The sequence below is a fragment of the Indicator indicator genome, chromosome 10 (genome assembly GCF_027791375.1).
Source record: "Indicator indicator isolate 239-I01 chromosome 10, UM_Iind_1.1, whole genome shotgun sequence".
Lineage (NCBI taxonomy): Eukaryota > Metazoa > Chordata > Aves > Piciformes > Indicatoridae > Indicator > Indicator indicator.
Genome location: NC_072019.1, coordinates 22,661,206 through 22,686,119, shown reverse-complemented (window position 1 = coordinate 22,686,119; position 24,914 = coordinate 22,661,206). Strand labels below are relative to the sequence as shown.

At 46.8% G+C, this 24,914-nt stretch overlaps 1 protein-coding gene across 1 annotated transcript; it reads right to left on the bottom strand.

The window, feature by feature from the left end:
* Positions 1 to 11,085: 11,085 nt before the first annotated feature.
* On the bottom strand, positions 11,086 to 24,373 carry LOC128969586 (cytochrome P450 4B1-like). Its single transcript, XM_054384460.1, has 12 exons — positions 24,194 to 24,373; positions 18,791 to 18,935; positions 18,131 to 18,175; positions 17,464 to 17,591; positions 15,808 to 15,932; positions 15,539 to 15,690; positions 14,820 to 14,926; positions 13,871 to 14,061; positions 13,186 to 13,319; positions 12,501 to 12,565; positions 11,926 to 12,008; positions 11,086 to 11,254 (listed from the first exon to the last, which is right to left on the bottom strand). The coding sequence occupies exons 1-12, from the start codon at positions 24,371 to 24,373 to the stop codon at positions 11,086 to 11,088; spliced, it is 1,524 nt and encodes a 507-aa protein (XP_054240435.1).
* Between the last annotated feature and the right edge of the window lie 541 nt (positions 24,374 to 24,914).

Here is a 24,914-nt window from a genome sequence, read left to right as displayed (position 1 = left end):
AGAGCTGCCAGGCTTAGGCTCTAGATGAACTCCATGCTGTCCTCTGACAAATTCAGGTCTGGAAGCCATTCATCTGCCTGCATGAAGTGTGGAACAAATAACCCATCTCTGCCCAACACATGGTCTGGACGGATCCACCTGCAAAAGAAATGCTCTGAGTCACTGCAACACACACAGAGCCACTGGACTGCAATCAAGACAAGGCACATAACCCTATCAGCACACAGTGGAGCATGATGCTGTTCTCCAAGAGATCCTACTACAGACAAGTGTGTTGTACCTTTAAATTGTAGTAATGTGGGGCTTAAGTTGCACACTATGGGAATTACTATAGCAAGAACCCTTTGTGCCTGGTCAGGCTAGAATCAAGAGATGTTCAGTGTAATGTTAAACTTTATAATCTGGCCTAAAGGCACCAGGGCTGGAGATTGTAATGGAAATAACCCATGATTTGAGTTGCATGTTATAGAAATTACTATAGTAGCAAGAACTGCCCAAAAGAGTGGAAGACACATCTTACAAGAAGCAGCCATCCAACCTGAACTGGCTTTGGTGCCAGACAAGGAGAGGAAGGGCAGCAGAGAGAGAAAATGAGCAGCAGCAAGATTGAGAGTATCATAGAATCATAGAATCATAGAATCAGTCAGGGTTGCAAGGGACCACAAGGATCATCCAGTTCCAAGCCCCCTGCCATGTATGTTCAACCTGATTGTGAATCATTATGGTAAGGTCATGTTCCCTCTACAGTTCTGATTAGTTTTCCTTCCCCTGTCTATGAGGCATCTCACTATCCTCCAGAGAAGGACCCCACATTTGCATCTTCAGTACAGTACTCAGCTGAACCTCAGGTAGAACCCCTTCTAGCAATCCCTGAACAGATCCTGCTGGTGACCCGGGCTCACATTCTGTGCGTAGAGTCCTGTCATGGTTTGGAGGGAATTGTGGGGTTGGTGGAGGACTTGGACTGGAACTTTGCATATGGATGACTTCCAGGCATAATGTGAGGAACGTGCTAAAATAATTTCCCTTTTGGGTGTTGGGATATTATGAGAATCAGCTGCTGAACATGGTAATCTGAAGGGCCACTACACAGGGGATGTTGAATTATGTGGGCATTTCTCTTCAATTTAACACATCTCTGAGACAAAGGTCTTCTGATGGTTGGGCACTTTCCTTTAGTTTCTAGTCTGCATTATGTTATGGCCAGTTGAAACTCATGTTTTCTGTTAGTAGAACCATTTTACTGACTAAACCTTACTGTTCATTTGATGTTGATTGTCCAGATCTACCCTTTTTATAGCAGCAGAGATATGGAGATTGTTGGCTGAAGTGAATCTGCACAGCTCCAGTGAAAAAAAGTAAGCTTTTTAGACAGAAAAAAAAGAATATATGGAAAAGTCTTAAGAGATGCGCTGTTTGGATATGATGTGATTCCAGGTCTGGAAGTTAGTGAAATCAGTTAACTTTTCCCTCATCTAGCTTGTGACCTATTAGTTAATTAATAATCACAAAGGCAAAGCTGTAGGTACAGAAAGTACCAGTTCTGTTCCAGACTCAAGGAGGCTTCAAGTGTCTGGCTGCTGTGAATTCATGTGAGGGATTATTGCTATTGTCCAGCCACTGTGATATGTTGCCCTGTGTGAACGAGCTGAAGGTCATGACATGTGAGTGTAGCATGGGAAGGTGCTCAGCTGGGACACCTGGACTCACCCTTCACCCAGTGAGAGAAAAATGAACAGATGACAGAGAAGTTTAGGTGTGGCACAGGGCACTCCTCAGGAAGAAGTGTTGATGAAGCAACTCCCCTTTCACCTGAAATCTTTGCACGTGACTCCTCTGAGCTCTTAATCCTTCTTGGAAACTCACAGTGTAATGCCACACACCCAAGGGGCAGTTTTACTTACTGTGTGCAGATTCTCTTACTGGATTTCAGCACAGATTTCAGTCTCTTCATGGATAGGTAAACCAGTGCACAGAGCAGGAAGCCTCAGCCCAACACTCTGTGCAGTACAGACACTGTAATATTACCTGTGGGCTCTTGAAAGGGAGGTGATTTGTCCTCCCTACCACACAGCTAGAGGATTATGAGTGCTGCACAAAGATTGCAATTTGTAGCTGAATGGTTCACAGAGGGAATATGGGTTGTCATGAAGATCAAGTGAGAAGTCAAATTAATACTCAATAGGAAGGGAACATAGGGAATGGCTAACCCCATACTTGTGGGGATTTGGAGCAAGAATCTGAGCTTGGGTGATAGCAAAACTAGATACCTAACCCAGGATCCAGCCTCTGCATTTTCTGTTTCACTGGTAGAGGGGAGAAAAGCACCTTTCTCACATACTTCAGAGATTTCATGGCAAAAGGGGACAGGGACATTTGGTCTGACACTCTTTAGCACAGCCTGGGGAAGGTAATTTACAGGGGTTTGCAAGGGAAGAAACCATGGAAGTTCAAAAGGGAAAGTGAAGTGGCCACAGTGCTGCAAGTGGAGAAGAATGAAAGAGGACAGCACTCATCTGGTCATTACAAGGGACTGGGATCAGCCTCCTTAGCACAAGGAGACCTTACATCCCTGTTGCTCCCAGGCATCCTGTTTGGATGGAGCCTTTGAAAAAAAAGATCTCAGCACAGAAAAAAAAAAGCTACAAGAATCTTTTGATAGACAGAGAGGTCTGGGGAGGTTGGCAAGGTGAACAGAAGCTTGACTTGACTTTCTGGACATCTGAAGCTGGCAAAATGACAGTTATGTGTTAAAGGACACTTGGAAGGTCACCAAGTGTTTGCAAAGAGCCTCTGCATGGTTGGCTGAAAGCTGTGAATGTCCACATGTTGGCAGTGTATGCCATGGTAGGTCAGGCCACAAATGAGAAAACCTGTTACACTGAGTTCCCATCTGTATCACAACCATGGACACAACAGGCTGTGGAAGTTGCTTCAAGGGTCTTGGGAATTTCTCCACTTCATTTAGGCACCTCAACAGAAGAAGGAGAGGATCTTCCTCACTGATTTAACTCTAACTGTTGGCATCCACCACAGAGGAACTACTTTACTGAGCAGGTGAAATTTAGGTGGCAACTTGGTGCTTTGCCCCAGAGAGTGACCCTGCAGCAGCTGCTTTCTCCAGTTGTGCTTATGTTTATTCAGATAGGAAGAAGAGTCCAGGCCCATCTGTCCCTGTGAGTTCCTGCAGTGCTTAGTGCTGACAGATGAAATGTAGCTGTAATGCCAAAAAAACAAAGCAAAACAAACCAAAAGTGTTTCAAGCTTCCAAACACATGATATATGAGGAAATCATGGCAAGAGCCCAGCAAGTGCTGCAGAGTGATGTGAGCTGCCTGGATCTCATCTGACCACACATGTCTTGAGGATGAATTTATATCTGGAAGCATTTAATACAACTGTCTTGCAAATATCTTGCAATACTGATTGAATTTACAGGCAGTTTCCATTGAGAAATCCCTGTGGGTTCTAGATGAAAGTTGCTGGTACCATCTGATAAAGGGTTTGCCTGCAGTGTGATGTGGATCTGCCTGGGGACCACATCTCCCAGTGGAGGGAGCAAGCTTCTCTCACCACTGGTTCTTGTTGCTCCTGTCATGCTTGGCAGTTTGTGGGGCAGTACCACCACCAGGCTGCTGTGGACAGGTGCCCTTCGTGTGACTGGGATGGTGTTGTGCAGCTATTACGTCTGTCTCTGTGGAGGAAGGAAGAACTGCAATAGAGGAGGAAGGAACAACTGTATTAGAGGAGAAAGGAACAACTGCAATAGAGGAGAAAGGAACAACTGCATTAGAGGAGAAAGGAACAACTGCAATAGAGGAGAAAGGAACAACTGCATTAGAGGAGAAAGGAACAACTGCAATAGAGGAGAAAGGAACAACTGCAATAGAGGAGAAAGGAACAACTGCATTAGAGGAGAAAGGAACAACTGCATTAGAGGAGAAAGGAACAACTGCATTAGAGGAGGAAGGAACAACTGCAATAGAGGAGAAAGGAACAACTGCATTAGAGGAGAAAGGAAAAACTGCAATAGAGGAGAAAGGAACAACTGCAATAGAGGAGAAAGGAACAACTGCATTAGAGGAGGAAGGAACAACTGCATTAGAGGAGAAAGGAACAACTGCAACAGAGGAGAAGGAACAACTGCATTAGAGGAGAAAGGAACAACTGCATTAGAGGAGAAGGAACAACTGCATTAGATGGTGTCTTTGCTCTGCCATTCTGAAAAGACTAAGCTGTGGCAATCAGAAAGATCCAAGCCTTACCCTGGTGTGCCCCACATAACTCCTCTCAGGAGTTCATGTTAATTCAGTTATCTGAAAGTCTGAATCAAGCAGTCCAAGGACAGTTCATCATCTCTGCAGTTGCCCTTTCTGCGCACAGTAGGGAAGGATTAAAGACTGAGGCAACCTCTCTGCATCTAGCCATTGACTGTTTTTATTGCTCTGAGTTACACATCCCACGTGACCAGGTGTCTAATATCTAAGGGAAAGATAACTGTGGGAAGGTGCTCTCAGAAATTAGATTTTGTAAAGACCTGGCTTGCTCTGGCACTGGAACACAGTCACCCCAGAAACCCTGTTGTAGCCTCAGCCCAGCTTTCCAGTTCAAAAGCAGAGCAGCCATTGAAGATGAGGGATGAGGAATGTGGGATGATGCAGTATGTTGGAGGCAGGATACAGGATATGACGTATGGGATGCAGGATACAAGATGCGGGATATGGGATAATGCAGGATGTGAGACGCATGATGCAAGACATGGGATATGGGATGCAGGACTTAGGCTGTCTGGCCTGGCATGCAGTGCTGGCCCATGTGGCTCAGGGAGACTGGGAGCTGGGCTACCATGGGTAGTGCTGTTTAGAAGAGTGTGATTTTAGTTCCTGGCCTCAGAGGGTGTTAGCACCAAGGAAAACCTTGTGCGTGGATCTGGTGTTGGCTTTGGGTATGAGACTGAGGGGGAAGCAGGCTCTGCTCCCTTCCTGTGCCAATAAAACCCCAGAGGTACAACACATAGAGAAGGATGGGAATGCTGCAGGACACTTTTCCTCTTTAGGTATGTAGAGGCAGACTTTTAGTGAAACCTAAAAGTCAAGAAGTGGCCAGTGGGTGAGCAGGGTGAAGGCAGAAGCAGACTGGCTGGTCCCAGGACCATTTGTGTATTAGATGATCCAGTTGGGACAGCAGCAGTGCAGCCTTTCTTCTACCCCTGATTCAGTCTGCTCCCAGAAACCAAACCAGAGGCATCCTGCCTTATTTAGGCTTTTGGATTACGCAGGAAAAGTGGTGAACTGCTCTTTAAAGTTCAAATGCAGATACCCCAGGCAACCTATGGTAGGGCTTAAGAAACCTTAGGAAGTGCTTAGTGCTCTGTAATCTGTATCTACCTAAATACAGTTTAGCTGCTGCCATTTGTTTACATGAAGACTGTTATTCCAAGTTCCCCTGGCTCAAGTCCTTTTTACCTACTCCCTTTCAGTGGGCAGACCATGATTTCAGCTTTGAGCTCCTGCTCATCAGTTCATGGCTTTAATCTTTCACATTTGTATGCCAAAGTTCATCCACTCCTTTTTAGGTGGCATTTTTTCCCCCAAGTCTTCTCTTAAAAGAAAATAGAATCTAATATAGAAATGCATGCCATTTGCTTCTAGTGACTTCAGTTATTTGGAGGAAAAATTTTCTCATTTCACACTTTAGAATCTGTAGGCAAGGTACATTTTGGAGTAAATAGTAGTTGCCTTTGTACTCAAATCTCCAAACAGAGTTGAAGGACACTGTCTCATTTCATCTAGTGAAAGGAGATGCAAGTAAAAAGTTCCTGAGAAGTATTGATGTGTATGTATCTGAGTATGATGTTAGCTTTGATGACAACAGCAGGATATTATTAATCTGTATTACCTTTGTCAGTCTCTATATCTACAAAATCCCTTTTGGAGAGACTGCTGCTCTTGGTTTTGTACAGTGGCTGGGCCTACTCTTGTGCATTGTGCTTGTGCTTCTGGACTCTTACCCTGTTCACTTTGGGGTTTTTTCAATTTATCAAGGTAATTTTGGATCCTGGTACCACCCTCCAAAGTGCTTACTGCATCTCAATCTTTCACAACGTTTTACATTTTAACAGGCATGCTCTGTCTGTCTCCGAGGCAGGGACATCTCTGATTTCAACTCAAGAGCTGCACCTTGTGTTCAAAAAGGGGACAAACAGCTGGAGCATGTGGGCATCTGCCTGAGCAGCTGCAGCCCCAGCAAGCATTCCCTGCAAGCCGGTGCTGCCTCATCGTGTCGATGTTCCCAGTTCTTGGAGAGGAGCTGACTCAGCCCAAAATAAATTGGATTAACTCACAAGCAAAAAATAAGTTGAACTGGGATTCAGTTTTTCTGGCATAGGCAGAAAGCCTCTTGCTGAAGGGCAGAAATAGAGAAAAAAAAAAAGCACATAGAAAACTACTTTGCTAAGAAATCTTAATTTCATTTTACTTTCTAGAGTCCTGATTCTTATGTCTATAAATCAGGGCAACCACTAAGACTGTGTGCTGACTGAGCTGCCATTTGACAAGGACTGCTTTTATGCATGAGCTTAAATGTATCTTCAAAATATCCCTTCCTCAAATCCTCAGATTTGTTCTTTTGATGGATTTCATTACAAAGAAGGAGAGTAGCATCATCATTCAGATTATAATATGGGGTTCAGGATGTTCCTGATTTTTTTTCTTCAGAAAACATTTTTCTTCCTGGGAAACTTTACCTCCAAACGGTCCTGGCTTTCAAAGGAAAAAGAAGTTTGGAAAGAGAAATGGTATTTTGAATTGCTTCTGCTTTTGAGCCCAGAAAATAATAATTTGGTAAGACTGAAGTCTGGCCTGATCACTTGCTTTTTACATGTGGTTTTTTTGCTAGAGAGGATGAAGTATAAAAGAATCTGCCATATTCTGAAATCCCTGTTTACCCACCCAGACCAGCTAAAGGAATGGGATAACGTCCAAAGCTCAGCCTAGCTCCCCACTTTCCCAAGCACTATTCCATGAGAACTTGCTGTAAGCTTTATTAAAAAAAAAATTTAAATCTTTGCTATTATTAATTATTTATTTTTACATTGTTATTTTTAAAAATTATCAATTCAATATCACAGATTTCCAAGCTTTTTGCCTGAAGATCCTTTCTGGGTGGCCTTCCAGACTCTTTCCAGCAGCATTTAAATAATGAGTATGGACTTGTGAAGGGGAGACTCATGAAGAAAGGATGAGGCTGGGCCCTCCAGCACTGATGGTGGTTCCTGACACTGAGGGTGCATGAACTGCCTGATCTGGCAGCTGCTGCCTGGCTGCTCTCTCAAACTGATGATATCAGCAAAAGGTTGTCCTCTTGCCTAGATGCCTTCTACTCTGCACAGCCCTGCATAGCAAACTTTGACACCAAATCCAGGTGTCGTGTGCCATTCCTCTCTTCAGCTCTTAAGTCCCCTGCTCTTTGCAAAATCTAAGTGTGACTTTCAAACTGTACTTTAATTTGCCTCTCTTCCCACTGGTGGGATGTCTCTGTGTTTTCACAGCCATGAAAAATAGTTCCTGTAGGTACATTTTCCATGGGCATAAGGAGCAAAGCAGTTTCTAGTGGGCTACAGCCCAGGGTTGGCTTTGTTTGCAGACATTTTGGTTCATTCTCTGGCATGATGGTCTGATCACAAACTGCCTCAGGTCTCAGTACAGGAGGAGAGAGGAAAAGGGTTTGACTGGCATCTCACCTTTCCTGGAGGTTCTGTACTGTCTGAGCTAACTGGGTGGCAATCTATAGCTCAGGTCTCACTTGAAATGCTAAGTTAAGGGGTTACAGTCCATTAAAGGCAGGGAGAGAAAAGGCAGGTGAGATAACCTTGATCCATCATCTTACAATCAGAGCACAGGTCTCTTGCTGGTGAGCCATCTGCGGTATGGCCTTCTCGGCATGGGGCCACGTGCCTTGAGATAAACAACACTTCTCAGTTTTACTGCTGCCACTTCTCAGTTTTACTGCTGCCACTTGTGTCCTTGGTCATTGATACAGGCTGTTTTTTCAGTCTTTGTTTTGTGTTATTCCTTCTAGTGCTTTCCTACAGAGCTGTTTCCAGCTGTGCTTCATGTGGAGCACTCCTGCTCTGGCTGTGACAGCTCTCTGCAGGGCTCTGCTACGCTGAGCTCCATGGCACTGGGTCTCTTCAGCATAGAGGTGTGGGTGGGGATCTGCATGGGAACATTGGCATCACCCCTGATATGTTTCATAACCGAGGTGAGAGGAGTTTGCATCTTTTCCCCAATGACTTTTTACCCAGTGACCCTGAAATACGATTGAAAATAACTGAAGAGATTAGCTTTTATCCAGCTTATTACTTACCACAGCACTAGAGACTGGGACTGAGCAACTTAGAGCCAGGTGCATCTGCTGCTTTATTCCTGGAGATAAATCATTGTTTTCCTTTAACTTATTCTGGGATACAGTGTGACCCAAGCTTTTCTCATCACAAGCTATGGATACAAATCCATGGCAGGACAGAAAAAAAAATTGGTGTTTTTTATGTACTCATGCTTGTCAAAGTTGTAACTCATTTCAGAGTGCAGCTGGATGATGCAGTTGTGCCCCATGCATGCAGGTTATTGCTTTCTTTTGCCATTCTAAAATTGGATGTTCCTGAATCATAAGTTTCTTCAGGGCAGCCTGGAGGTTTTGCTTGTGTGAGGAACTGATTTGTGGCTTGGGTGCCTGGAGCACCATGAGGTATGGAGATTGGAGGTGAAGCTGGCTCATAGATGTGTCTTCTCAAGGCTGCTTGGCTAAATGAGCACCCCGTGGCAGGCAGGTTTTATTGATGGCAGCTGGATGTGCTGGCACAGTGGAGAGGACACAGGAGAGGGTTGTAAGGGGCTTGGTGGTAGCTGTGGGTACAGCTGTAGTTAGAGGAGGTGTGAGTGATCGTGGGAATTGAAGAGAAAGAGTTAATTGCTTTTACCTCAGAACCTGTAACACAGTTTGCTGATGACAAAGCACATACCCTAATTACCAAAAGGCCTTGGGAGGAACTGGGGTAGAAGACAGAGCTATAATGGGCAGCTGGTATTTTCATGTTCTCTTCAGCTTGCATTAGTAGATTAGAAGCTTTGAATTGCTTAGTTAATCACTGTTCAGATAAGTTTGGTTTTGCTGACATGGAAATGTACTGCTAGACTCATGCTTGCACTGTGCTGCAGTAGAAATACATATAAACCCTGTGTTCTCACAATAAAGTTGAATCCTGCTCTTTCTCTGAGCTATCCTTGGTGTCAAGCCTCTCCCCCTAAGACACTGCAGGGATCTGTGCCTCAGTATGCTACCTGAAAGGATGTTGTAGAGAGGCTGGTGCTGCTCTCTTCTCACAGGTAGTTAGTGATAGAACAAGAGGGAATGGCCTCAAGCTACAACTGGGTAGCTTTAGACTGGGCATTAGGAAAAAATTTTTCAGAGAAAGAGTGGTCAGGCATTGGGATGGGCTGCCCAGGGACGTGGTTGAGTCACCAACCCTGCATGTGTTTAAAGATGGTTTGGATGTGGTGCTTGGGAATATGGTTTAGGGGTGAACTTTGCAGAGTAGGGCTGTTGGTTGGACTTGGTGATCCTGAGAATCTTTTCCAACCTGACTGTTTCTGTGATTCTGTGAAGTGATGTGGTACAGGAGGTGCCTGGAGAACCCTATTGGCACAATGTACTGGCCTGGTTTGGGTATTTTTTGTAGCTTCTCAGTCACAGCTGTTCTGAGGACACCATTGGTGTGACATTTGCAGTGGGTTGGTAATCTGCTCAGAGTGAGAGATGACACAAGTTGTTTGTATTACCTGTATGATGAGGCTATGATTTCATTTATCATGGGCACCCTTCATGACAAAACCTTGTGTTTGATATAACCTTCTGTTAATGGGGCTCACTGGTGACTGGGCTCGTAGCACAGTGCATCCCACAAAAAAGTGCTCCTGCTCCCCCCACTGCTTTCCATCTGCAGCTGACAGCTGTAAGAAGTCAGCTGCTCTCTTACCACAGCAGCCTGCTCACAATGCCAGAACTGCAGGTGACATCACTGTGACACTAATTGCTGCAGAAGCATTTGGGATTTCACAGTTTGACACTCTCCACCCCAGTAATGATTCCTGCAGAGGCAGAGCTTGCTACTGTCCTCCCGTGCACCTCAGGCATGCAACTCATGATTTTATCAGCTCAGAAAAATTAAAAGAACAAGAACCCCCCAAATCTCCCTTTCTATCAGAACTTCTCCCTCTCAGCTTTAAATGAAGAACTGTGCTTTAAATGAAGACTGTGCATTGGATCCCTGTAAAGGGGTTGGTTAGGAGAGGAAATGCTGCATTGCTGTGGCTAGCTACTGGCAGGCAGGGGCTTGTCCAGACACCTTAAGGGTTGTCTCCTGCTGCTCATAGGTTCCTCTTCATCTCCCATTTCTAAAGTGGTTTCACAGCATATCTGCAAGGAAGCAAGCAAGCACCAGCAATAAAAACCAACGCAGCTGCTGGTACAGCAATAATTATTGGTTTATTAACAGAAAAATTACAGGCTCTTGTGCAATTTAGGCAGAATTTCAGAGCCCAAACTGGAATCAGTGCTTTCAACAAAACAGAGACACACTGAGTGTGAGAAGAGAGACAGAGGTCTGCCACAGGCTGTCCCTATTGCAGGATGGAAGGGCTGACCTCTAGGCACTGAGGAAGGTGCTGATGACAGGGCAAGGCTGGCAACAATCATGGATTCAGCCAGGACATGAGTGTGAAGGCAGGATTTGGTAAGGAGGAAGCTGGTGGGGCCTGCAGGTGTCCCCAGGCCAAGCCAGATCTTAAAACAGGGCAAGCGGACCCCCAGCAAAGAGGCATGGCCATGACCAATGCTTGCTGAGCAGATGGCAATGAGTCCGTGCAATGCCATCCAGGCTACCCGGGCTTTCAGTCGGTGGAAGAAGCACAAGAAATTAGGAATCCTCATCCCCAAACCCTGCCCTGTACCTTTTGCCCCAGAGAAGCATTGTCCTGTCATCTGCTTTGTCCCCCCTCTGGCAAAGGCAGGATGTTTTTTCCAGCATCAGTGGATTTTCTTCAGGTGCAAGTGAATCCCATTTTTGGAGCGAAGGATGATCTGAGGTATTTTGCAGGGAGACTTGCTGGGGTCAGGTGAGAGCTCAAAGCGCAGCAGGGTCAGGGCCAGTGCCACCTTCATCTCGTTCATGGCGAACTGCTGCCCGATGCAGTTCCTGGGGGTAAAACAGAGCAGCTCAGCCACCTGATCTCAGAGCTGGGCACAGGAAATCTCCACAGCTGGCTCCCAGCCAGCTCGCATCAGCACACAACCCGCCCCCTCTGCAGCTCTCGGGCCTCCAGGCAAAAGCAGGGGCATGGGCTGAGCAGGTGGAATCTGGGGTATGAGCACAGAGAAGGAGGGAAGATGAGGAAGCCAAAGAGTCAGCAGAATCAAGGCTGCAGGTTTCCAAGCAGGAGGATGTCCCTTGGCAGGGTGAGCAGAGGGTGAAGGAAAGGACTGGGAGCAGGGGAGAAGGGGGAATCGAAGGGCAGGGAATGACCGGGGAGGAAAGCAGGTGAGCCCAGGATGCTGCAGCCTCCCCATATGATGCCAGTAGGATGCTCTGCAGATTTGAGACCCAGTTCCCTGTCCCCAGGAAGGTGATGTTTCCTTCCCATTTTGCTTGCTGGTATCAGAACCCCTCTGGGGCACAGTAGTGTGTTATGTGCTCATAAACTTTTCAAGGCCGCAGGGCCAGGGCTTAAGGGAGTGGTTTCTAAAAGAACTCTGTGAGTGCTTCCCTGACAACAGTTATGAAAGCAGCACACACTTCTTGGGCTGAGCAGTTTCCAGGGACATGTATTTTCTCTCCTCCCTGCTCCTTCAGCATTCAACACACTTTACCTCAATCCAGCAGAAAAAGGCAGGAAGGCATGAGAGTGTCTGCTAGAGCTGTTCTCTGGGGAAAACCGAGAAGGGTCAAAAACCTGGAAATGAGGAATATGTGATTATTTAAGGAACACAGTACCTCCAGGAACATGACACTCCACACTTTCTGAAAAACCAGACTGGAGAGAGTACTAATTTTGAGATGGATTGAAACTCAAACACTAAACTGACTTGCTTTACAATGAACCAAGATAAACCAGACACAGATATGATGAAAACTGGGGAGGTGGGATTCAATTCTCCACCTATGTGCTGAGCAAAAAAAAACCAAAATCATCTTTTTAACCTATTCATACAAGCTCTTCAGGAATTTGTTTGGGCAGCACCCAGCCCTAATGCTACCGTCTGGCTGCCCTGTGCCACAGTTGGTTGACACTACCACAGGGCAGTCAATTCCCATGAAAACTCCCATGGGCAAAGGTATTTGGAAGCAAAAGGGGGATGTGCTCTCTTGCAAACAGGTGAATGGAACATTGGAAGAGGCATAACATAAAGCAGAAAAAATACTGGAAGGGCAAAAAAGAACTCACCAAAGGGTCTTTCCATATTTCAGGGTTTCTGTGAATGAGATAAATGCTTATTGCAATGCTGCTGCCTGTGAAGAAATCAAGCAGAAGAAAAAGGGCTCAGTGACAAAGAAACTAAAGGGAAGGCAGCAGTGTGCTCATATAAAGGTCTTCCTAAATCATCATCTACCAACTGGAAAACAGTGAGGGTTTTGCTTCAGATGAAACTGAACATTTTCCATTTGCTTAGTTCTAAACAGGCAAAAGGTGGAATTGAGGAAGGCACCAGCACCACAGGCACGTTTTGCCCCCAGCAATGCTGCCTACTTTGCCAAATCGGAGAAGGAATGGAGCAGTGCAGGCCAACTGCCATGCTGCAAGTCAGAATGGGACTGGTTCCCATCTCCCTTCGCCTGCAGTCTGCCAAAATGAGTGAACCATGAGCTTGTGCTTGGCCAGGATGACAAGAGGCTTTTGGCACAGGCACAGCTGCCCTGTAGTAGTGGTGGCAGGAAGGATGTCACAGGGATGCCACCATCCAGCCCAGACCTCAGTTTATCAGTGGGATGTCAATACGTGCAAGATCCTCTCTGACAGTCTCTGCTGGCAAGAAGCAAGTCACAGAAGCAGGGCTGTTGCCTTTGCTCTGCAGCAGGCAGCAAGATGACTAAGAGTACAACCTTGTAAAGTGGGAATGGGGCTTACAGACCTTCTGGCAGGGTGCGTCCATCAGGGAAGGTGATTGGTTTGCTGAGCTGCCGGGACACGCCAGGCACTGGTGGGTAAAGGCGAAGGCTCTCCTTGATGCACATGGTGCTGTAAGTCATCTTGCCCAGGTCCTCCCTGCCAGGACAGAGGCTGGCTGAGTTCCAAGCTCCCCACACTGTCCTGTGCTAGGGAAGCCCCTTGTCCCATGACCATCAGCCCCCTGGGCAGACTCCCTTGCACAGATGGGATATACACAGGGACCCACGACATCAAGCACAGGCAGCTGCAAGCTGGGGACCCCGGGGCATCTCTGAACAAACTTAACAATATTTGAACAAGATCAAATGCAAAGTGACAGCAAAAGGGGAAAAACTGTGACTGCAATGTCCTGTGATGAGAAAACAGGAGAGACCAAAAAGGCAACATTTGGCCCAGATCTTGGCATAGTATCCAGCATGCCCTTCTGGTCTGAGGTGGTTTTCTCTTGTGTTTGTCCTGGCAACAGGAACCCTGAAGCCCTGAAGGGCAGGGAGGCAGATTTAGCAGAAAGATGAAATACGAAGTCCCCCATGCATGCAGCAATCAGTCCTTCAGCAGCTCAGCTTTTGAGCCTTGAGGATGTTGCTCACTTAGAAATTCCAGCAACGAGAAAAAAAGTTACCAGTTGAGGAAATGTGCAACTTTACCACTGAAGTGTCTTCCGGTCCCCCAGGATCCCCTGGATCTCCTCCCGGCACCGTGCCTGGTGCTCTGGGTATGACGCCAGGCAGTAGAAGAGCCAGGAGATCCCACTGGCTGTTGTGTCATGGCCCTCAAACATGAATGTGTCCACCTCAGCACGCAGGTCCTCATCAGACAGTCCAGCTCCGTTCTCATCCTAACAGTCCAGAAACATTTTCAGTGGCCCACATATATACAAATAAACCACACTTTATACAGAAAAATATAGATAATATACCTCATGCAGGTAATATCAATTACCTATATATTATAATTAGATTATATATACTATATATTAGTTTATATTATAAATATTATAATATGTATTTTATATATATTGTATTTTATGTATCTCTTGTAGATAGTATATTATATATATTATAATGGTCCATAGATAGATAGATGATAGACAGATAGATAAAAATATATAATATCCCATAGATATGATAGATAGATAGATAGATAGATAGATAGATAGATAGATAGATAGATAGATAGATAGATAGACAGGTAGATAGATAGATAGATAAAAAATATATAATATTCTTTCAGCTGTTGCAGAGTAGGGTGGTGATGCCCCTAGAATATCAATAAACAAAATCAGTCTCTGTTCAGACTGAATTCAAGGCCACTTTTCCTTCACTTATAAAGCCCTTTATGCACCCCACTCCCCCATATTAAACCACCAGGACTATGAAATCCCTCAGCACATTGTATTCCCCAACAGATGCTACCAACATTTTGTTGATGGAAAAGTGGATCACCTTGGCCCCTCCTCAACTGGGCAGGACTGGGCTAACTTTGTCAATGCCTTCTGCAGTCCTGAGGGTCTCTGGTGGTTTGAGGCAGCCCTGAAAACACTGACTGTTTTTTGCACTCAGCTGTCCTGCCACACACTTGCTCCTCAGCACTCACTTTGGCACACAGTAGAATGTCCAGGAAGTCCAAATGTCTCTTCTTCTGGATCTTTTCAAACTCCTGTTCATCTTTAAGGGACTTCTTTCGCTCTTGGATCACCTTGTCTGGGGAAGAAAGAGTTAGGGGTTCAGTAGGAACAGGAGATGATGAGCTGCAGAATGGTCCTGGCAAAGCAAAGCTCATTAAAGCAGAGGGACCACTTCTCAGTTTACCATGCACTGACACCTAATTCTGCATCCCAGACAGTTTGGCTTTTTCAGCACCACAGCAACAAATGCCATGCACATTGCCATCCTCTTCTGCAAACTTCTTTGTCCAGGACAAAGACTTCTCAGCCTATTCTGCCCAATCCTCCAGCATAAAAGTCATACCAACACTGAAAAGAAAAGTCATACCAACACTGAAAAGAAAAGTCATCCATCATGTTGGTGTTGCATGCAGCACACATCTCTTTTCTCATCAGTCCCTGGTCATTTAACAGCAGGGTACCCAGAAGGGAACTTCTCTGTTAGTCCAGTTTAATAATCCAGGAGCTGTGAGACCCCCTTGCTTCATGCCTAGATTGGACCATTGCTGCAAGCTGACACTCTGCTTGGAGCCTGGCTCCAAGCCTCCAGGCAGCATCACTGCACTGACAAGAGGTAACTCAATTGCCTCTGGTCAGCCAGCACCCAACCTACTCAAAAGCTTTGGGAGAGGATTAAGGCAGGCAATACCTGTGTGGTCATGAGCGAGCTGGCAGACCTTCCTGAACCGATATCCCTGGGGGCTGAGCCAGTAGATGATGTCATTGTGGTACGGGAAGATGCGGAGGCGCTGGTGCACCATGAGGCAGAGGTCATAGACAGCCTGGATGTAGGTGTTTTGCCTGGGGAGTAGGGAATGGTGAAAGTTTGTAACTTTGGGAGTACCCTGACAAACCATTTGCCTGCTTCCCTTCGGAGCAGCAAACTTTCTGCCAGGGTTTGGAGCAGCCAGCACTGACCTGTTGGTCTGGCAGTTGCTGTGACAACTAAAGGCACATTTCATGATGCTATCAAGAGTCATCAAGCTAACATGCTCAAAGAGCTCCACTGGTTTCCCCTCTGTAACCAGCTGCTCCCACTTGTCCTAGGGTGCAAAGGAAACAGAAATGAGAAGGCAAGGAACAGTTTTCCGTGATCTGTGTTCACCTTCTAGTTAGTGAGTGCTCAGCTCAGAGAAATGTAAAAAAGGAAAGGACCTCTTAGTTGCTGTTAAAATCTGGAGGAGGGATACCAAGAGAGGTATACAAGATTTGCCTCAGCAACTGCTGCTCTCAAATCCTGGCAGTGGTGATCCCTGGTACAACCTATCCTGGGACAAATGCATGCCAGAAAAGCCCAGGATTGGTGTGTTGCTGGGGAAGGAGGCATGCTACCAAAGCATTTCTTAGGGTGCAGTGTGTTTCCTGCAAAAGAGCAGCTTCACTAACTCTGTTTGCTGTCTGTCTCTCACAAGCAAGTATAGCACACTGTGATACTCTGATAATTCTGTGCCTTTGGTGTCTAAGATGCAAGCTTCCACCATGTTTTTCCAGAATACAATACCAGAGCTCTTGCTCAGCATTTTCCATAAGGGATCCCTAGAGAAGCTATAGTGTCTTTCTTGCCTAGAAGACATATTGAATCCTCTGTCCCTTTATAGCTGTAAGGAACCAGAGGGCTCAAAAGCTGAGAAAGGGAGGAGATGGAGGAACACAGTCACATCTGAGCTCTCACAACAAGAAAACAAGCTGGACAACGGGGCTTATATGGACAGACTTATGCCCTTAGTGTGTACAATGGTCGCCACTTGGTGGCATGGGTTACTGCAATAGGCACTCTGCATTGCCTGCAAGGAACTGTGAGCTGCCAGGCACTAGTATGCATTGCAAAAGCTCTCCTGGCTCTCCAGCCCCCAGCTCCTGGCTGCTTTCTGGGATGGTGGGAGGGAAGACAGCCAGGATCCATGCCATGTCAAGCTGCTGGGGAAATTCGATGGAAGGAGGCAAAGGAGAAGGAATAGATCTGACACCCAGGCTCCTGCTGGTCCATGTGCACAAAGGCCAGTGCCTCTCACCTGTAACTTGCACTGGTTTCCATCAATCCCAGCACTGATGGATGGGAGAACAGTGTAGTTTCACTGGGTATTAGGCAAGGAAGGTATTGCAATCCACTCAGGGGTATGCTGACAGCAAATGATACCCTTTAATCTTAGGCCAGAGCATAGCTCTGCTCAAATCTATGTATTTCCAGTATTTATCATGAACCGTTATTTCCTTCAGTTCTTCACTACCAAAAACACTCTAGAAGATGCTGCAGCTGGGACTGCCGTTATGCACAGTCTGGGGACAGCATAATCCTCAAGTCTTAGCCACAGAGCCCAAAGCATTATCAGGGACACAGTCCCTGTGGGGAGACTCAACCTGCTCATTCCTTCCAGCCTGTGTGCAGGGATTTGTGGTGGCTCAAAAACCTTGACCACCAAGACACAGCCTGTTCTTAAAATTACCAGGTTGTGAGTAAGGGCACTGCAAAAAAAAAAAAAAAAAAAAAAAAAAATCCCTGGTCTAGGGTTTAATTACTAACCAGTCAGGATCAGGGAAAAGAAGACAGGACAGAGAAAGGAGCATCAGTCCTACCAGCATCACGTTAGTTGACTCTGCCATCAGGTCCACGTATGGTTTCAAGACGTCGTAGTGAAACCCTGGAGTCAGGAGTTTGCGATGTTGGTGCCATTTTGGCCCATGTAAGATCAGCAACCCTCTCCCTGGGGAAACACAGGCAAGGCAAGTTATCCTGGGCACAAGCAGCCTCCTGCTTTCCCCTGCCTGCAGATGTAGTCTCTGCCTGCAAGGAGCATGATTGAATCTGCTGTCTGAGCTTCTGTGAGAGACTGTTTCCAGGTGCTGCTATCAGCTTCAGGGTTCCCAGGGCTGAGCAGAGCCCTGCTCATCAAAGTGACACAGCACTGCCTTCAGAAACAGCAGCAATGCTGGAGCCAAGGAGTTCAGCTCAGCAGACACAGTTTTCACCACTCCTCCACTGAATTTGAGCTTCTCCATCATCACTCTTTGCTATATATGGACATGTAAGTGGCTCTCATTTGTATGTATGACTATGTCTGAATTTTCTTTCCTTGAATCACAAAACTAGCATTACTGGGTACATTTTTCAATAAACATAATCCTTTCAGGAAGCTTTTAGCTCTAACTGCATCAAGGAACAAGCACAATGATGTTTATTTATAGCACGTTCTTGGCTAACTTTAGAATCATTCTTGGTAGGCAAAGCCCTGCAAATACATACCAATCCATGGGACAAGGTGGTTATAGCTCACACTATCCTTGGGATCTGTAAAAAATCATAAATAAAGAGAAAATAAAATGGTAAATGGTTCATTAGCATCAAATCCCTAGTTCGTACCTGAAAGCTCCCTCTGGGCTCTCACTTTTGGTGGGAAATGAAGCAGAACTGGTGGCATCCCTAAAAGATTCATCAGTATTTCACAAGACAGCAACATTGCTTGGCCCAGGTGCAAGAAACACATATAAAAGCAGGTGCCCAGACTGGAATGAACTGATAGTCCAAAGTCTGTGCTGTGTGATCAATGATTAACCCTTCCAGAGAGCACCATTTACCACCTTTCTGTCTGGGTGCACTGAAGATGCAGCTCAGCAGTAAGAATCAGGGATCTGAGCTGAGAAAATAAAACCTTCCAGCTGTCTTCTCCTTGCTGGGCTCAGGCACTGAGAAGATCACTTTTCAAGTGTGATTTGACGGATTTGGAGGGTCCCCAGTCAGCCCCATAGCCCTGTGCCTGAAGCATGGCATGAAGGAGAGGTATTTCTCCATGCCTTTAGATGATTTCTGCAAGACAGTCCCTCTGTGAAACCCTGCCTTGCTGTGAAATTTTAGGCTGGTGTGGCAAATCTGCAGGCTTCACAGCTGAAAGTATCATCTCCTCACCTCCTCTGGCCAACACAGCCTTGGCATAGTCAGGATGGGTGACAACCAGGAACGCTGAGAAACTCCCAAACCAGAGAGGGTGAGCCTTTTGGTACTTTTGTGCCCAGATCTCCACCTTGTCCAGCATCTCTTCCTCCTTGAGAAACTGTAGTTGGAGGGTGAAGCAAACAGAGAAAGAATACTTAGATTCAAAAGAAAAAATAAATCTTCTCCCAAACTCTCAAAAGCTCAGAGGTCCCTCTGCATCACAAAACCAGGCGACTGCAAACAAGGTGTTGTCCCTCTGTGTTTGCAGAGCATGAGAAGTAGAGGTGCTTGTTACTTTTAAACCTCATATAAAATAGTTCTTCCTTATCAATTGATCTTAGCCATGGAGAACATCCATAGAAACAGTGGTCAAGCCTATCAGTGCATGTATGTTGTCTACGCCTTTTTATGTGGCCACCCCAAAGACATCTTAGATTTGCCCCAGATAGAACCTGCATTTTTTCTGGTATGCAAATTTGTTCTCACTTGCACATGGCTGAGCAACTAGCACCCTGCAGTCATGAGAAAATACAGCAGCACTTTCACTGCAGCCAATGGCATTGCTGCTCTCTCTGCTCCAGTGCAAGGATGCCTCCTGACCAGAAAACCTGGGCCACATGAAGTGTACAGAGGAAGGGACACTGGTTAATATCAATAGACTAAGACTTTGTTGGTTTCCAGGAATTGAATTCAATAGGCAAGGAAGAGCTGGTGCACCCAGCAAGGTTCCTCTCCAGTCCCTGGAAGCTGCATGCTGAGGAGTAATGTGAGCACCATTTCATAGCAGCATCACTGGAAGGTTGACTCTTCAAAAGTGATCACCGTTTTACTGCTTTTATAGCCAGCACTGCTGTATATTAAACAGCCAATAACTCTTAAAGAACAAGTGGAAAGGTCAGTGGAAAGATTCAAAGTCAGAGAGTCACAGGCAGAGTAAAAAAAAAAAAATCATGGAAGCAGAACTGTATAAGAATTCCCTTTTCTTTGAACAGAAACTACTCTGACAGAATATGCAGGAGGAAGGATTTTGGTGAGCTGGGGCTGGCATGGCTGTGGCTGCTTTGACATGAAGCTTGAAGTTCAATGTCATCTGCAGAGATCAGCCACAAAGTCAAAGTCACTCTACTGAATGAATCAACTGAACATCTGCTCAATCACTTTGGTGCTCAGCTCAACCCTTTGGTTGGCTGCTGTTTCTCAACCCAGGAGATGGCTTGTACTCAAATTGTCACCCATGTCAGGTCTGTCTTGGAGAGGATGCTCAGGATCCATGGGGTGTCTGCCAGGGTCTTTGCAGGCTGTGTATGGGCACAGGTGGGCTCTGTGCCACAGGGCTGACCCCCCTTTCCTTGTGAGCCAGAGGGGTATCTGCAGCATGCCCTGTGTGGCACTGAACCACATTCAGTTACCATTTACAACAGAAAGTGATCGTTGAACTTCCCTTGCTCAAGTTCAAGACCTGGACTTATCACAGAGAACCATCGATTCCTCTGGCTGTAGGGATCATGTTTTGGAGTAAAAGCAGGCAGCCCTCTCCAGCAGTCACCTCTTTGGCAATGCCAGCAGAAGTGTGGCTTAGCATAGTGCCTTTAGTGACACTTGAACATGTAGAAGACAGATCTGCTTCTGCTCCCTTCCATCATGAAACCACAGAAAACATAAACGGAAGTAATTGGGAGATGCTGAGCAAGGCTTGCTGGCAGAAGTCCTAACACTAGAAGCCTTTGCATCCAACCTTGTTTTTGGAGTGCCTGGTCTTGTGCTAACAAGAACCAGCCCTGCACTGGGATGGGTTTATCTGAGAAGAGCATCTGTTGTGCTGAGCACTCCTGGGGCACAGGGTGTAAAGTTCTGTGGGCTGTGGAGGAACACAAATAGAAAACTTCTTAACCAAGGCTCTAGCTATCAGCCTCTGCCTGAAAGTCATAGAATCATAGAATGGAAGGGACCTCAAGGATCATCTAGTTCCATCATTTCTACTTCCTCCCTTGGGAGCTTGAAAGAAAAAATATAAGCCCAGCTTGGATATAAGGAAGAAAGGAAATAGTGTGATCTCACCATGAAATGCAAGTTTTGAAACGGATCCAACACTAAAAGCATCTGGGTAGAGGAGCTTAAAGGTGCTTTTGAAGACTACACAATAACAGCAAATGAAACAGAAGACAGAGGGGCTGAAATCTGAGTACAAAGCTGTGCCATGCAGGCTAGCTTCCCTGCACCAGCAGCTACAGGATAGGTGCAGGCAAAGCAGGGGACTGATACCCCCCTGTGTCTGCAGAGCAGGGACCCTGCTGTCCTCAGCTTCCCACTGACCATGGCCATGGGAAGTCAGTTTGGCCAGCTCATGGTCTTAACTAAGCCATGGTACTGCAATGAGACTGAACAGCTTTACACAACTCCTGATATCCTAACGTAATTCTACAAAGTGATTTGAATAAGGAAAGATTAATACCTGAGAATGCTGCAATATAAAGTGACATGTTCCCAAAGCATGACAAATACATTTGAGATATTAAACTGACCTGAATCAAAACTGACAATCTCTCAAAATCAGCAGAACAGGAAATGTCAGTGATCTCCCTGAATACAGCTCTCCTGTCCTCTTTGGAGGTTCAATGAACTTTGTGTTCAGTATGTGCTCAGAGCACTGCCAGTTTGCTCACCAGCTCAACAAACTGCTGGGCTCCCAAGAATTCAGTAAATGATTCAATTGGCAAAACAGGAGTTCTTCAAAAAAATTACTGTCTGAGGTAAAAGGCAAGTTGTGTACAACCTAGCCATGATGGGAGCTAGAGATTGGCACAAATGGTTAAAATACTGTTCCAGGCTAAATTGTCAAAACTGACAAACAGGAAAACATATTTCATTTAATTACAGTTTTAAAGTCTAACTGGCAGCATAACAAAGCCCTGAACTGGCCCATATTCATGCTTGTACTGCCAAAAGACTGCCTGTCCCTTCCACTGCAGCAGAACTGGGGCTGCCATGGTACAGAGACAAGACCTAAGAGGTCCCCTCCAGATTTCCCAGCTACTTTTCAGAGTACTAGCAATTTAATGTGCCACAGATTTGGCCAGAGTAGGGTATCAGCAGAGGCCAGGACAGATCAGGGTGACTTGAAGTAAACTTCCACAGGCACAAAAAAGCCTTTCACATCAGGTAGCTCAGTTATTCCTCATGAAGCTGCTGCTGCAAATCCATTTGCCAAGGCAGCCACGCCTTGGGCGTGGGCATAAGTGTATCTTGGCAAATAATCATCCATGCCACGAGTGCCTAGAACAAGGCTTGCTTATGTACATAGGGCATTGAGTGCACCCTCAGCAAATTTGCTGATGATACAAAACTGGTGGGGGTGGCTGACACCCCTCAGGCTGTGCAGCCACCCAACGTGACCTGGCTGAGAGCTGGGTGCAGACAAACTTCATGGAGTTCAATAAGGACAAGTGCAGGGTCCTACATCTGGGGAGAAATAACAACAGGCACCAGGAGAGGTTAGGGGCTGCCCTGATGGAAAACAGCTCCACAAAGACCTTGGAGTGCTGATGGACAGCAAGTTCTCCATGGAAAAACAATGTGCTCTTGTGGCCAAGAGAGCCAATGGGATCCTGGGATGGATCAAGAAAGCTGTGTCCAGCAGGGCTAGGGAAGTTCTTCTGCCTCTCTACTCTGCCCTGCTGAGACCACACCTGCAATCCTGTGTCCAGTTTTGGGCTCCCCAGTTCAAGAGAGACAGAGACCTGCTGGAAAGAATCCAAGGGAGAGCCACGAGGATGAGTAGGGAACTTGAGCATCTCCCCTATGAAGAGAGACTGAGAGCCCTGGGTCTGTTTAGTCTGGAGAAGAGAAGACTGAGAGGGGATCTCATCAGTGTCTATAAATATGTGAGGGGTGGGTGTCAGGAGGAGGGGGCCAGGCTCTTTTCAGTGGTATACAGTGATAGGACAAGGACCAATGGGTTCAAACTAGAACATAGAAGATTTCAGCTCAGCATGAGGAGAAACTTCTTTACAGTGAGGGTGACAGGGCACTGGAACAGACTCCCAAGGGGGGTTGTGGAGTCTCCTTCTCTGGAGACTTTCAAAACCCACTTGGATGCATTCCTGTGTGGACTACCCTAAGTGATCCTGCTCTGGCAGGGGGGTTGGACCTGATGATCTCTTGAGGTCCCTTCCAACCTCTGATATACTGTGATAGATTCAGGTAGTTGTGGCTTTAATGCAACCTTGAAAAGATCCATGCTGCCTGTGCCAGATGGTATATCTGGGATGCGTTTTGTGGCTTAAACGTGACTCAAAATGATCAGTGTCCTGTCTTGCTCACCTGGCCATGAACTGGTGCAAACTGGTAAGGGAAAGAATCACAGAATGGTTTGGGTTGGAAGAGACCTTAAAGATGATTCAGTTCCAAATACCCTGCCATGGGCAGAGACACCATCCACTAGACCATACTGCTCAAAGACCTGTCCAACCTAGCCTTGAGGGAAGGTGCCTCTAGACGCTGGAAGCAGCATCCATCTACTCAATGTCACAAGGACAGCTGTGGCAGCTGTGCCCTGACTTTCATGGGAGTAGAGAGGTGATGGCAGAGCCTGCGCCAAGACAGAGTAGTGCAGCTCTGTTGCCTTAAACATCAATGCTCAGTTACACCCTAGGACAATCTTGTCCACTCAAAGTTACAGTATTGCTTTCTTGTGAGTAATTTATCACCTCCTTCCACCCTGCATTCTGCAGCAGCCTCTATGTGCTGTTCTCTAGGCATCACAAGAATCAACGAATGTTTTGGGTTGGAAGGGACCTTTAAAGGTCATCTAGTACAATTGCCTTGCAGGGAGTAGAGCTATCTTCAACTAGATCAGGTTGCTCAGAGCTCTATCCAACCTGATCTTTAATGTTTTCAGGGATGAAAACCACCTCTCTGGGCATTCTGTTCTAACGTTTCACAATCTTCATTGTAAAAAATGTCTTCCTTATATCAAGTCTAAATTTCCTCTCCCTTAGTTCAAAACCATTACCCCTTGTTCTGTTGCAATAGGCCCACTTTAAGTACCGAAAAGCTGCAATAAGGTTTCCTTAGAGCCTTCTCCAGGCTAATCAGCCCAAACACTCACTTTCTTCAGAACAGAGGTATTCCAACCCTCTGATCACTCTCGTGGCCCTCCTCTGGATCCACTCCAGCAGGTGCATGTCCTTCTTGTGCAGAAGTCTGCACGGCTGAAGAAAATGATGGCCACCTTTCCCTTTTCTTGGGGATGGGGAGAAGCCATTCTTGTGGACCACATGGACAACTCCCATCAGCATCACTCCCTCAACGCAGGGAAATTGCTTCTCTCAGTCCCTTCTTGCCCCCCAGGCCGGACAGATCCAGCTCTTGCCCTACCTCGTGGACGTGGCCGAAGAGCCAGTGTGTCGGGTGGCCGGGGAAATCGGCCAGCGCCCGGAGCAGCTCCCGCCGCCGGTGGAACAGCTGGATGGCCTTCAGCAGCACGCAGGTCAGGCAGAAGACGGCAGCCAAGTGCAACACTCGGGAAACATCCACGCCCAGCCACGAGAGCTTCATCCCTACCAGTGAAGCAGCGACTGACGGCTGCTGGCGAGCTCAGGCGAGGTCCGTGTGCCTGCCCGGGCGGGCACCGGCGGCGCTCAGCCAATGCAGGGCGGAGAAGCAGGTTCAGAGTCCGAGCGGCTGCCAAATCACGGCAGCGCTTGTTGGGAGTGGAGCATCCCTCGGGGCCTCGGGAAATGTACCGCAAAACGGGCTCGAAGCTGGTGCTTGCCCGTCTTGCCCGCACCGGGTTCCATCGCACCAGAGGCCTCAGGCGCCGCCGGGGATGTGGCTGAGGAGGGGAGAGAAGAGCCATCAGCCCACGGAGAGAGAGCAGCACGGCCCCACCGCCGGTGGAGCGGCACTCGCCAGTTGCCAGCCCCGCGATCCCCTGCCTGCCCCGAACGGCCATGGCACAGATTGGGGCGGGGGGGGGGGGGGGGAAGAGGGTGTGTGTGCGCACATATCCCCCGGCCCGCTGCCACAGTGATCCGGCTTTTAGGGAAAGAAAAATAAGAGTTTGAGTGAGGGTATGTAACGACCGTCCCAGCATCCG

Coding starts and splice junctions, on each gene's coding strand:
- LOC128969586 (XM_054384460.1), bottom strand. CDS start 24,373: ATGAAGCTCTCGTGGCTGGGCGTGGATGTTTCCCGAGTGTTGCACTTG. Junction 18,936..24,193: donor TCTTCGGCCACGTCCACGAG/GTAGGGCAAGAG, acceptor CTCCAACTACAG/TTTCTCAAGGAGGAAGAGAT. Junction 18,176..18,790: donor GGCTGTGTTGGCCAGAGGAG/GTGAGGAGATGA, acceptor GATTTTTTACAG/ATCCCAAGGATAGTGTGAGC.